At 46.9% G+C, this 13,174-nt stretch overlaps 1 protein-coding gene across 47 annotated transcripts in view; it reads right to left on the bottom strand.

The window, feature by feature from the left end:
• Window positions 1-13,174, bottom strand: part of Tcf7l2 (transcription factor 7 like 2) — a 183,497-nt gene that overhangs the window by 21,670 nt on the left and 148,653 nt on the right. For 33 of the 47 annotated variants that reach the window (XM_063244709.1, XM_063244714.1, XM_063244715.1 and 30 more), the window contains 2 exons: window positions 2,130-2,262; window positions 38-140 (listed from right to left, as the gene is read on the bottom strand). In XM_063244709.1, coding sequence (XP_063100779.1) covers window positions 38-140; window positions 2,130-2,262 — 236 coding nt within the window. Of the gene's footprint in view, window positions 1-37; window positions 141-2,129; window positions 2,263-12,687 lie in introns of all 47 variants that reach the window. The other 14 variants (XM_063244711.1, XM_063244713.1, XM_063244720.1 and 11 more) reach the window with 2 other exon arrangements.

Below are 13,174 nucleotides of genomic sequence, written 5' to 3'. Positions count from 1 at the left end.
AGAAACAAAAAGGAAATTAAAAAATGGAACTCCTTACTGTGGTACTAACCATCCTAGCGGATGGGGGATTTGTCCTACGGTGCCAGGTGATAGCGGGTAATACGGAGATATATCAGGAGGGTGTGGAGGCCGTGGGATTCCTGGAAGGAGAAGTAGCATTTTAGGTACACGTAAGGGAGAGAAGGAAAGAGCAGCAGGTGGGAGACAGAAGTAAGGAAAACACGAAGCAGCTCTTCTGGAATCCTCGCAGGAGCTCATTCATGAGTCCGACTTTAAGAGGTGTTCCTACTTAGTTTTTAAACTAATTTTTTGCCCAGGGCCTCAACCAAAATGATTAGGTCTCTCATTCTAGAGGTACTGGTATATTGGCTCAACTTGGAAATCCCCCTTTTGGTATCCTGGCTTCAGGTACTTGACATGATTATTTAAAGTTAAATAAAAACAAAAAAACTGAAGCACTTGGCACATAGTAGGTGAACAAGTGATACAAATTCCCTTTGCCCTTAGAACTTGTCCCTCGCCCTCTCTGATTTCACTGACTTGTCTACATGAGAGTCACTCCTCTGACCTCTAACACCTTTGGGGCAATGGCTTGGGAAGTTACCCCGTTTTCTTCCAAAAGAGGTACCTCCTCCAGATGTCGAAGTCTCTACCAGGAAGAGAACCACATGCCATCTGGTGCCTCGTCCCTAGGACAGTTGGAACTGCATAGACAGGGACAGGCAGGAGCCTGGTATGGTTGGCTCTGAGGAGCCTGACGTAAGAATGCCATCACCTGGGGGCACTGGCCCCGCCCACCAAGTGGGGACCTTGTGGGCCACAGGGGCCAAGGGCCTGCCCACCACACGATTGTGATCACACACTTCCTGTTCTCGAGGTGCACATTATGTCACCACCACTCAGGAAGTGGGAGTCCTGGGAGCAGTTCTCACAGAGAGACGCTGACAGGAACACTGAAAGGCATAGGCTTCATGCTCATGGATGAGAACTATTTCATTTTTAAAAAATTCATTCCGGAAGCTTTTAATCTGTAAATTAAGTCTCCCTGGGTGACACTTTCACACAGACATTGCTTTCTCTCTATTACAAAAACCAAACAGATTAGCTGGGCTTGGACCCTACACCAAGCCATGTGCACACTTGAAAAAATGTTCACAGCGGAAAAGTAAACAGTCCACAGACATTAATCATATGTTTTACGATAGCCATTTAAAAACCATTCCCTGTAGTGCCATTATTTAAATGAGACGCGGATGCAACCATTCACTTGAGAGCCAGGGGTAGGGGCTGGAGGGCTTGGCCATGTCCTCTCGCTGTGAAGCTCTGCGCTGGGCCCCCACTGACACCAAGTGAGCTCACAGCCAAGTGAGGACAACTAAGGCTTTACTTGGGGGCAGCAAAGGCTGTCTCCTCCAGGCAGCCCACCTCTCCCCAGCAATCACCAACTCCCTGACAAGTGCAAATGAATAAAGCATCCTCCCAACCAATGAGCTGGATGGAGAAACTCACAGCCAGCACAATGTCCACCTGCAAACAAACACACTGGCCTCAGCTGCTTGCCCAGACCACCCTATGGTGGCTGTCTGCTGGTCTTGGATCAGACAGCAGGGAGGGTTTCAAGTAACCCTGACTTCTCTTCATCTCTCCTTTGGGGGAAAAAGTAGCCAATGAACAGTGGGACAGGAATAGGGATGAGTGCAGTGGGTTGAAGGACACCACTGGCAGCTCCTGCCTGAGACCTCACTGGTGATGACGCTTTTCCGGGCTGCTTTTCCGTCTTTAAGACAGGCTTGACAAACCCCCTACTAGAGGGGAGAAGACCCCAAATGAACTAGCAGGTGCTTGGACCACCAAGTCCTGCCAGGTGACCAGAGCCCAGAGAAGCCACGCAGTGAGGTGTCTTATCCTCCCAACATGCAGAGAAGGAGCAGCGAAAACGCTCCCGAGGCTGTCTGGATTCATGGAATTCTAGTCACTCCTGAGAAAGGGTCTCCCCGCCAGGTTCAAGACAGCCCACTCTAAGAAGTTCATGTTTACAGGGGAATTTCTTCAAAGGGATGGAGGAAAGCCACACCTTCCTCAGGCTTTGCAGCCTGTCCACCACCATTCCCCCACCTGCCAGGACCTACCTGTTTTGGGGTCTACGTCGGCTGGTAAATGTGGAGGGGGATTTCCTGGGGTGAAGTGCTCATTGCTGTAGGTGATAAGAGGCGTGAGCGGGTGTACATGGTGAGGATGCTGCACCACTGGCACTTTGTTCGACTGTGGGAGGGAAAAAACAGAAAGACACTGTCAGGCCACTGCAGCACCCTAGACTGTAAGGCACAGGGCCCCTGAATTCCCTGCAGCCTGTACCCACCTTGGCTTCGCGAAAGGCACTCAAGTCTGCCTGCACCCCACGTCCCCAATCCATTTGTAAGTAAGAGACAGTTTTAAAATGGTGCTTCTTGTTGTACTTGCATTTTCACCTCCCCACTGAGCCTGGCTTTTCAAATACCTCCTCCATCAACCACCCCATCATGGAGCTGGAGAGTGTGCACTTTTTCCCAGCAGCAGGTGAGTCGGAAGTAGGGACTTTAATCTCCCAGGCCTACTGTGCTCCTGCACCTAGGGGGGCAGCTCCTACCTCAAGGTCCCGCAGCGGGACCTCTAGGAGGCAGGCAGGCTTCTCGGGACCAGCCGGGGAAACCTTCATTTACAAGAACCCCAGCAGGGCCCAGATCCCGGCCAGCCATCCTCCCTTTCCACCTCCTAAACCTCCCCCATGTAGGGACAGTGGGCAGACCAGACTGCAGCCCTAACCAGACAGGGGAGGTAAAGCCCCACTTGCAGCTTTGGGGCTTGGGGTAGGAGTGTGAACTTTACCAGAAAGCTCTAAACTGCTTGGCAAGCACCTGCATATTTTATGCAGATTACAGCAGCCCTAATTCGTTAGGAATTTCATTAGGAAGTCATCAGGGACCTCTAATAAATTAACTGGATGATGATGAATTGGGCTAATAAAAGGCATGCATTTTAGAAGTGGGCAGTTGTGGCAAACAAAGTACAAGCAGTTTCATGTTTGGGCAAGGTGGATCAATGGAGAAACAAAGAAGGGGAAAAAGCATTTTAAGTATGTTTCTAGTTGCCACCTCTAGGCTTCTCCAATCACTTTCCTCTTCCCCTACCCAGGCCCGGTGCAGTCCCCTCCCTCTACGCTGTGCTGTAACTCAGCCCGGCAAGATCACAAAGAAAAAATTAAGCTGAAACAAGCGAACTACTGGGCCATTTACTGAGAGTAATCCAATTGCAAAAAACCCTATTCCCAATAGAGGATTTTCTCTAAAATCCTACAACAGGGACATTTAACCAGATTAGGTACCAGCGAAGATAAAGAGGCTAGTATTAGATGATGAATGGATTACAGTCAAGTTTCATTTTAGAAGGCGTCTTTATTTCCTTTTATTACTTTTAGGAAGGCACAACTTGCATTAACATCAAGGAAAAGGAACTGCATTAAAAGAAAAGAAGTCAGGTTCCAGCGCTGCCCACTAGCGCCTCTTGAGTTCAGAGACCACCGAGCAGTCAGTTCTCTTAATGTTTCTTGTCTTTTTTTTTTTTAAAGTGGCCAAGGAAGGCACACACTAATACAGGAAGAGCACTTTTTAGTACAGGTAATTGTGGGGAAGGCATCCTTAATAGGTGTTTCTAACTTTCCATGGTTATACCTGTGAAGGGAAATATGGTCTTCCTAGATGACCCAGAAAGAACCATAGAGAAGGAACACATCCAAATGGCCTGGGGCACCAGCTCCCATACAGGAAGGTTCTCTTTCAGAGAGGGCAAAAGGGTGGCCAGTTGCTCACAGAATGTTGGTTACTGTTTTGCAATTAGAACAATTAAGTTTAAAAGTCACCGAAGCGGAGGAAACTTTGGAAATCAGAAACTTTCCCTCAGACAGTGGCCAAGCCATGTCCACCAGGCCAAAGGGCTGCCTGCTATCTCCAGGCCAGGGCCAGCAGTTCACAGACAGGGACTAAGGATCATTTAGAGAACATTTCTGTTTAGCACGTGAGAAGGAATAAGCAACTGAGCTCCCATGGTGGTGGGAAAAGAGAAGAAGAAGGGAGGGGAGACAGACAGACAGATATACACAGAAAGAGGGGGCAGAGAGAGACTAAAATGATTGCAGTACCTTCTATAAGTTTTCTATTTCATTGGAAAGATATGTACCCTTTAATAGGAAAAGAAGGCAAATGCCAGACAGTTTAAAGTGTAGAAAACTAATGAGAACAGTAGGAAGAAACGCACATCTCCCCAAAGGAGAGAGGACTAATATCAAGGGGTGAGAGGCAGAGGCATTGGAAGGAAGCGAGTGTGTAGCACATAATGGAAATAGAAAGGGCTGGTGCTGGCCAGCAAAACCAGTGCTCATCAATTCTGGCTGAGCCAAGCATCTGTCTGGCTGCTGGTCACTAGTTCAGATCCCCAGGGATGGGAAATCTCAACAGGAGCCTGACGGAGCAGTGGGGCTCAGGACTGAGCCCTGGGTGTGCTAGGGGGCTGCAGAGTTGCGGGTTTTCTTCTGCCCAGAGTATTTTCTCTCTGGCCCTTCGCCAGAGACCCTCATGGTCACAAGCTAGATGTGAGTTCTCATCATGTATATCATGTCCTGCTTCTTAGAGAACTCACAGGGAGGACTGGGACAGACCTAACACATGGTATGATTACTAATCACTATTATGGCCAGTTAGGGAGGATCTGGCTGGTTACTCGGAGCTGAGCTGTACAGAAGCACCAATCCCAAGCTACCTTCCAAACAGGTCTACCAGGAAACATGGAGGAGCCTTTCTCTGCTTGTACAGAAAAAGATGAAGACAGCATTTGGATAACAGTAAGGTGGGCATGTGATGTAAAAATGAATTCCCCGCCTTCCTCTTAGACACGCATATAAGGGTGATTTTTAACACAAGTCAGAGCTTGGTGATAGCTGCCTGTGCCCCTGTGTTACTCTTCACAGCTGAACCTTGCCAATGCCATTCCTTCCTGTCCCATCAAAGACCTATAGCACAGTCAAGAGGGCGGAAAGGGACTGGAAGTCTTAGGTGCTGTCTGGTTTTAGGATGGAAACAAAATTTTAAGGTACTCGCATTAGGCTGGGGTCTTCCTTTCTGGCTGACTGACCACCAAGCAGGTCTGTCCAAATTACCTACCTCCCAAGCAAGAAGAGGGGACTCTGGTCATGTCTGCCAAAAGTAGGGTCTGTCTGCTGCTCCACTAACCTGGCTACTCCAAGATTTGTTTGACCTTGCAAATGCCCGCATGCCTCTAGCTTGCCACTCACACGGGCCCCTTCTTTTCACACCTTATTCTGCCCATTACTGGGGTGAGATGTGCACTCTTCTTGGCCTTACTATATCCAAGCTCCTTAAGGAAGGGTTGTATCTTTTAGAATTCTGTGTCATCTGCAATGCCCAGCCTATGAGAGTGGGGACCACAATCTCAGAAGATGCACAAGAACCACCAAATTTCAAGTGCAGAACAACAAACAGGTCAGGGCCAATCCTATGAACTGGGTGCAAGTAAGCGCTGGGTTCTTTTAGTGCTGTCTATCTAGACTCAGAGATCAGGGTTTGGGGGAAGACAGGGGTTCCTTCAAAAATCACCCATCCAGCACTGGTACAAATGCCATTTCAGCTACGTCAGTGCTTTAAAATGGTTTTAGAGCGCATAGGAACCAAAGGTGAGGGATATGAATTCAAGAAAGGCCCAGGTATGAATTCTGTTCTCCTGGTCAGGCTGTGTTCTCCCCTCGCCCCTTTATTTCTGTCTCTATAAACCTGGCAAGGTCATGAAAACTGAATGAGATTATTGTGCCACCTACTCAGTACAGTGCCTGGTACATAGCTAAACATACAATACTAAGGCAGGTCACACACACAGTCCAATGGCCGTGAATCATGATGAGTCAGCTACCCTCCTTGTCTCTTCCAATTAAATTCGCAGCCACAGATGGGAACTCTTATTTTCAAGGTAAGGAAGTTGTGATGAGCAGGCGTGTGTGGATGGTCTATCTGTAAGCATCTTTCCTCAATTATACGTCCTAGTTAAAAAGATGACATTTAATAAATACATTTCCTCCTCCTATAAGAAAAGTCACCATTTTATACTGCCAGTGACTAAGACTCCCACAGAGGAGCTGGGAAGTTAAAGCAGATTCTTTGAGAGGACCAAGTCCCCCCAGAATCATGCGGAGGAAACGTCCAGTTTGAGCTAATAAGAAAAGAAACACAAAAATTCAAATAGCAAGTTGAACCTTTGCCTCTTCCCTTTTCTCTGAATAGCTCCTACTTCTTTACTGAGGTCCTTAATTGGTATGTTCAAAACTGTCCCAGTGTAAAAAGTAACTGTTGGAGGAGAGGTACCGAGAACCTTCCAGAAAGGCATCATGAAACTAAAGCAAATCGATGCTGGGGAGAGTGGGGACAGCCTGCAATATGTGTCCCCTTACACTCTATGCTAAACAGAGGCCAATGTGAAGGCAAACAACATAAAGCCTGGCACCTTTTAGGCAATTACTTTACCTGAATATGTCTTCAAAATTACATGAGGCCACAAAAGCAGTAGCTAATGCTCAATATCATGATAGTGACAGTCAAGGGACACTGCATGAAGACACTAAGTGAGTAGTAATTAACCCTTTGAGGATAAACAAAACTATGAATCTACAAGACACACAAAAAATTTGTAAGATATCCCAAATAACTTTAAGACTATGATGCCACAGTACCCACATATCCCAATTCTGTCACTAGCTACAACAAGGACCCATCTGGAGGCTCCAGGGGAAGGTCAGGGACTAACAGACTGCCACATCCACAACAGTTGCCCATCAGGCACAACTCAGGGTGGTCCCAGCTCAGTGCAGTCAGGCCTAATGTCCTAGCCTCTGCCCTGAGCACCAAGTGTCTATGATACTCTCACAACACACCTGCAAAACAGATGGCCTCTGTTACTAGTTGCAGGTGAGGAAAAGCCCCCCAAGTGACACAACTTGGGAGAGTGATGTTTCCAAGCCTAGAAGCCCCAGCTGCCTACATACACACCCTACTGTTGGGGCCTGCAAAGGCTGGAGTTACAGGGCAGGGTAGCTGCCATGATGGTGGAGACAGAAGCTCACGGTCAGCCTGAGGCGAACTCACCAACGGGACAGATGCTTCAGGACTCAGAATGGGCATCAAATCCTCAAATCCCTCCTGCCCACCCTCTGCAGCCCCATGGCTACCCCATCCCCCAAATCCAAATTAGGGGCAGCTCGGGAGTTCCCTGATTGTACCAGGCACATCTTTACCACAGTACAATGAGCACTTACAGCAGCATTTTACAGCATTTGGCTGGTTAGGGGAAGAGACTGGCGGCGGGGGGTACTTAAGATATTTAAGAGGATGTCTCTGATTCCTACATACAAACACGCAGTATCAGGACCCAGCAAGATCTTGGTGATAAAAACACTATGTGGTCTGTTCTGAGCTGAGAAGAAACTAAAGAAAAGGCCCAAAGAATGAAGCAAACACAAAACAAAACAAAACAAAACCTATTTAAAAAGAAAAAAGCAGCAGCAAGATATACCATGTTCAGGTTTAGGTTCTCTATGATGAATGTTATCACTCTGAATATCTAAAATGTACAATAAAAGAAAAAAAAGGTAAAACATTAAAAAAAAAAAGAAGAAAGAAAGAAACCAAAACCCTCACCTGACTTCCAGTTGGTAGAGGTTTATACTTTCTACCTAGAGAAGCTATTTCCCAAAGGAAAGCCCTCCCTGTTTAAGTCCATGGGCTTAGAGCCCTGAATAGTTAAATTATAAAGAAAAGGTTCTTTAGCTGCCCTCAAAGCACACAAAGCCTTTCCACCCAGAGTATTCAGGGAATGGCAGTGTGGGGTAGTGGGAAAGGGGGTGCCCCTGTGGCTGACCTTTGACCTCTGAAGAACCCTTTAAGTGCAGTGTTCTGCAACTTGGCCATGCCACCCTCGTGGCCCAGGGCCCACACACCCATCCGCACACTGCTCATAAATTGGGACTTGGCAAGCGCAAGATTGATTAAGTCACTTCTGGATCCTCTGCTGGGCCCCCTCTAACCTAACCCCTCAACTTTCTATGACTAGAGGAGACCTAAAGAGAATGAAAGCTTGTCATTCACCTCTGCAATCTATTAATCAATAGACACTGAAAACAAATAGAACCACTGCGGGCCCTGCTCACTCCATCAGCCCCTCCCCCTTGCTCTCTGTTTCTGCAGGAGAAAAATGGGCCAGAAAGTACCTTTAGGAGCCCAGCACAATAAAACAAAAGCTGCACAGAGGCGCATTTGTCAGCCTTTCCACCCCCCTGCATGGAGATGGAAGGTCTTCAGTGGTCTGAAATTACCAGCCCTCCCTGGGATTGAAATTGGCTGGGGGCAGGGGGGTCATTCGTTCCAGGTTTACGTTAAAAAATGAGTTTATAGCTGATCCATGCGTATTTCCAGATGCAGCGTATGATGGCTGCAGTGAGCCCAGTGGCAACTAGTAAAATGTTAATAGATGCCTCACATCATGGGATCACGGAGAGCAGGTGAAGGGAGAGGCTGGGGGGTCACATAAAAAACAGGCTGCTGTTTCTCAGTCACCCACAATTCTCTGGTAACTCAACTGCTCTTGTTTTTTGCACCAGACAGTGATGGGATGGACAGCCAAGGTGATGCTCCTGCCTCAATGACCTGGTAGCCAGACTCTAAGTGGCTCCTCAGTCACTGAAGGCTCATGAGGAGATACAGCGTGCAGCCTGGTCCCCAGTCTGCAAGTGCCACCCCATCCCAAACTAGCTGGCCAGCATCTTGTGTCCAGTGAAACTCTGGCATCTACAGAGGTAAAAGGCAGAGGGCAAGCCTTCCGCCCTCGGCCCCCAGTGAGCTTCTTCAGCAAATGTCAGGCTCCCATAGCCCACGAAGCCCAGGGCCCATTCGGCCAAGTGTGCATGGTTGCTTCAGAGCTTCATTCTGTCAAAGGCTTTGCTCCAATTAATGGTGCATCATTTGCCTGGAGAAGCTATCTACTAAAAGCTGTTAACACTGCTGGTGAAAACAGTAAATAAGAAGGAAGGTTTCTTTGGGTCTGAGTTTTATTTAGGGAAACTGGGTGGTAAGAAAAAGATAGCTGTTCACGAGATGCAAGAGAACAAATGGTGGCCCACGGTGGCTGTGCACAGCCTACCCCTCCAGCCAGGTGCTAAGCACAGTGCCCACCAGGCTGCAAAGCACCAGCTTCCACAATCAGAGAGCTTCTATGAAGGGTGCTGCTTATGGTTTTGAAAATTATTAAAGTCAATTAAAACTTGACTTTTCCCCCTCTCTCTGTCTCTTCCTCTGCAGAATCAAATGCATTAGACAGCAAGAAGAGGAAGAGGAAAGAGCCTTCCCACCATCTACTCTGCCAATTCAGTTTCCCACGGACTCACAGGGGCATTAAAATTCTTGCAAGGAAATGAATGGACAGGGAAGAAGGAGGATAAACGTGCAGCCAGATTTCATTCGAAGTCTCGCATGCATGTATGTGCAACTAACTCAAACCAACTTAAGTTCCTGGCCTTTGGGGCGGGGCGATAATGTAACCACTCAGCTGGTGACATGCCAAACAGACTGCCAAGCATGCAGGGCCCAGAGGGTCAAGTTCACCTCATCTTAACCTTTTCTTAATCCCCCGAAAAGAAGGTGGGGGTGGGGGACGCTAGGGCTTGTGGGGCCAGGGTAGGCAAGAGAAGCATTCAAACCTGGGAAATAGAGATGTGCTCCAGCTGCCTGGCTTTGTGCAAGCTGCAGCCAGGGTCCAACCCAGCAAAGCTGTGCTTTCATAGGCTCCCAAACAATGACCTCCAGTTAAGTTCATTAAGCATAATTTACTTCTGCTCAGTCTCATTTATTTTCCAATAAAAAGAAAGCGTCCCATTGTGCCTCCCCGCAACGAACCTTTAAAACACTTGCGAGTTTAAGTCTAGGCCAATAGGTTCAGGTCCGCCCTGGCCAGCCCATTTCCAGGGTTTTCTTCCTGCCTGCTTCTCTCCAGCACCAAGTAAACTTCTCAACCTGGAGATCTGCAAGGGGATGTGACAGGCACCACTGGCCTGTTGGCTGTCCTAACGCCCTGCTCCACCAGGGGAAGGACCAGCCATTTAGCCGTAAGCAGTTTCCCAGGAATCTGCAACCTCCACCCTCCTGCCAAATATTTCTCTACTACTTGGGTATTAAATGATTAGTGTTAGCATAATCAATCTTGTTGAGGGTCGGAGTTTGTAGAGAATGTTTGGGAATTGGGTAAGAGGCTGCAGCTGTTTCTAGGAGAGTGGACTTTCAAAACAGAGTCAGGGATAAACTTAACCTAATCCAAATGAAGAAATCCAAAAGCTTAAATTCGAAACAACTTTTAAACATAATAATGATTTCCAGGCCACCCCCGCCCCCTCGCAACACAACAACCGAAAATCTAGGGATTCCTAAATACAATGGAAAGGAAATCACCAATTTTGATTGCGAATAAATTCTAAGTGCATAATGGTTATTATATCCTGGGGAGTTTAAAAAAGAAGTAGTGAACAGAATCTGACACCACCTTCCTAATTTACTTACAAGAAACAGCTGCATAAAAATGTCTTTTGTTGTTTTCCTGCACCCTGGGCCTAACTTTCAAATCTTGTCTGTATTTGAAAATCATGGCTGCTCTGCGGCGTCTGATGAAAGCTAAAGAAACAGTTATTTCCTTGAGATGAAGTACATTTTCTCCCTAAAAAAGCATGAGCATACCAAGAGGAGAAAGGAAAGTTTCCATTCATGTGGCCCAACACACAAACGCCCAAACCTGGGGATTCAGCAAGAAATCAGCAAGACTGAAAGGAAGACAAACACAAAAGCAGCACCACATTGTTCACTCCATTTTGCCCTGTAAAGTCTCAAATACTGACATCCTTAAAGGGCACCTGAGCTCAGTCAGTGGCACACAGGAAGATGGCACAAAGCTGCCATGGGGCAGGCAGGGCCAGACATGGGCACTGTTCCCTCTGACAGTGGGCTGATGTGTCAGAAGTTCAAGGGGAGGAACAACTGACCCAGGCAAGGTTCAATTTTTTGAGAAACTTCAAATGTGTGCAGAAGTGTGCCATTTGGAGGACTTTGTGGGATTTCATCACATTCCACAATGCAAAAGGAAAGAATTCTACTACACAGCTCATCTGCCCTCCTACCTCAAATCACCAAGGGAAGTTTTCCCTAAAAATACACAAGTCTGATTTGCTGCTTTCAGAAAATGCAGATGTAGCAGTGTGTTATGATACCATCAAGATCATCCTATCTGTACCATTGGAGTTGGGAATTCACCCTTTAAAAGCAATTCCCCTCTTACAAAATGTGAAGAATGGGGATTTGCCCACTTCAAAGCAAGAGGACAGGCAGTAACCCATGTCAGAGTAAGCAGAGAGTCTGGAAGCTTCCAGAACCTTGGCGAGAGCACCAGTGCTGGGTGTGAAATCTATGGTGACAGGACATACCCAGAACTAGCCCGTCTTCCCTTCCCAGCAGCAATTAATAGTTCCCACCCAATCTGAATGGAACTACAAAGCTGCACACAACCAGAAAGAAAGATGTAAGCCTGAGGTTGCTTTCTGCTCAACTGAAGAGAACTAGCTTCCATTTTGTGCGCTAATACAACGTACAGGATTTGATCCCTGATTCTGCAATCCGAAGGATTCTTATAGACCACAGCACATTCCAGTCCTTCCCCTCTCAATATTGGATCTAAGAGCTGGTCAACAATTGCAAATATTTCCATTTGGCTATTTCACATCTAAAACAGTCATAAAGATAATAAAGGAATTGCCCTCAAACTCAAGTGAATGTCCTTGCTGCTTGTGGTAAAAGATCTAACCCAGGCTAGGACACAGGACACTGTATTCTGAGCCTGCAACTGGCTTAGCAAAAGAGCCTTCTTCCTACCCTTCACAGCACAAGGAGCTGTCATCAGACTTGTGCTCAGGTTTTCAAAACGGACTTTTTTATTAAGTTCAGAAAGCACAAACACCAAAAGCAACACCAGAGCCTGCGAAGGCCAACATGTAAACGTACAGACTGAAAATAAATGCAGCCCAACACAGAATAACAGAAAGTTAGCATTAAACATGAAACCCAGATCCACGGTTTACAGAAGCCCTGCTACTGCACCGCCTCGTGGCTCAGAACTTGCTAAGGCTCTGGAGCACGCTGCTTGCTCTCTGAGGCGAGGCCTTTTCCCCTGCTTATTTTCAGTGCAGCCCACTCTGGTAGGTGAAGAAAAAAAGTGACTTGTTAGAAGGAATCCTGGACCCCGCCATTCCGTCCTAGATTCCAGCTCACTGCACAGGCTGGAAGGACAGTGATGAAAGTCAGACTTTCTCTCCTCCCCATCTTCTTTTAACCCTTTCTCCTCACCCTTCCCCCAAAAACTGCTTTGAAAAACAGATAGTGATCCGGCACAGCCAGAGTTGACCATTTATTCTTGCTTCATTTTTTCCTCCCCACTGTCAATTTTTTTTTTAATTTAAAAAGAAAGAAAACAAAGCATAGGTTTAATGGTCAAGACCATGAGTGTGGACATGAACACACACACACACACACACACACACACACACACACACACACTACTCACCCAGCAATTCAAATTGAGGTGCCAACCGCCCAACTGCTGCAAGAGAGAGACCCCGGAGGCCGCTGTGCCTCCCTTCCCACTCAAATCTTCCATTCCCACTACAACTGCATCCCTCGGGTACATGATGGAGCCGCTGGTCCTCCTTCCACCACTAAAAAACTTTCTCTGTACCTTCAGGATGGGACTGGGCCAGCGTTTTTTCTTCCTCCCTCCTGGTTTTTCTTACTTTTGTTTTTCCTCCCAGCTTCCCCTCCCTTTATACCGCTCACTTAAAGAGCTCCAAGAAGGCATATCTTAAAAGACCAAGATGGCTCCAGATTTCTGTGTGAATACACTCAAAATGCTCCAAGTTCTCCCTCGCATTGCCTATAATGACTCTGCCAATTTTTCCTGCTGCATACTCTTCCCTAACATTTTTTTTAATTTAAAAAACACTAATAATTGATTTTAGCTGGTTGCAGACTCAATTTAATCTAAAAAAAATTAA

This window comes from Cavia porcellus, unplaced genomic scaffold (assembly GCF_034190915.1).
Source record: "Cavia porcellus strain 051 isolate PalLab524CR breed Dunkin Hartley unplaced genomic scaffold, mCavPor4.1 scaffold_2, whole genome shotgun sequence".
NCBI lineage: Eukaryota > Metazoa > Chordata > Mammalia > Rodentia > Caviidae > Cavia > Cavia porcellus.
Note: the sequence above shows the minus strand (reverse complement) of the source record. Positions and strands in the feature narration are given on the sequence as shown.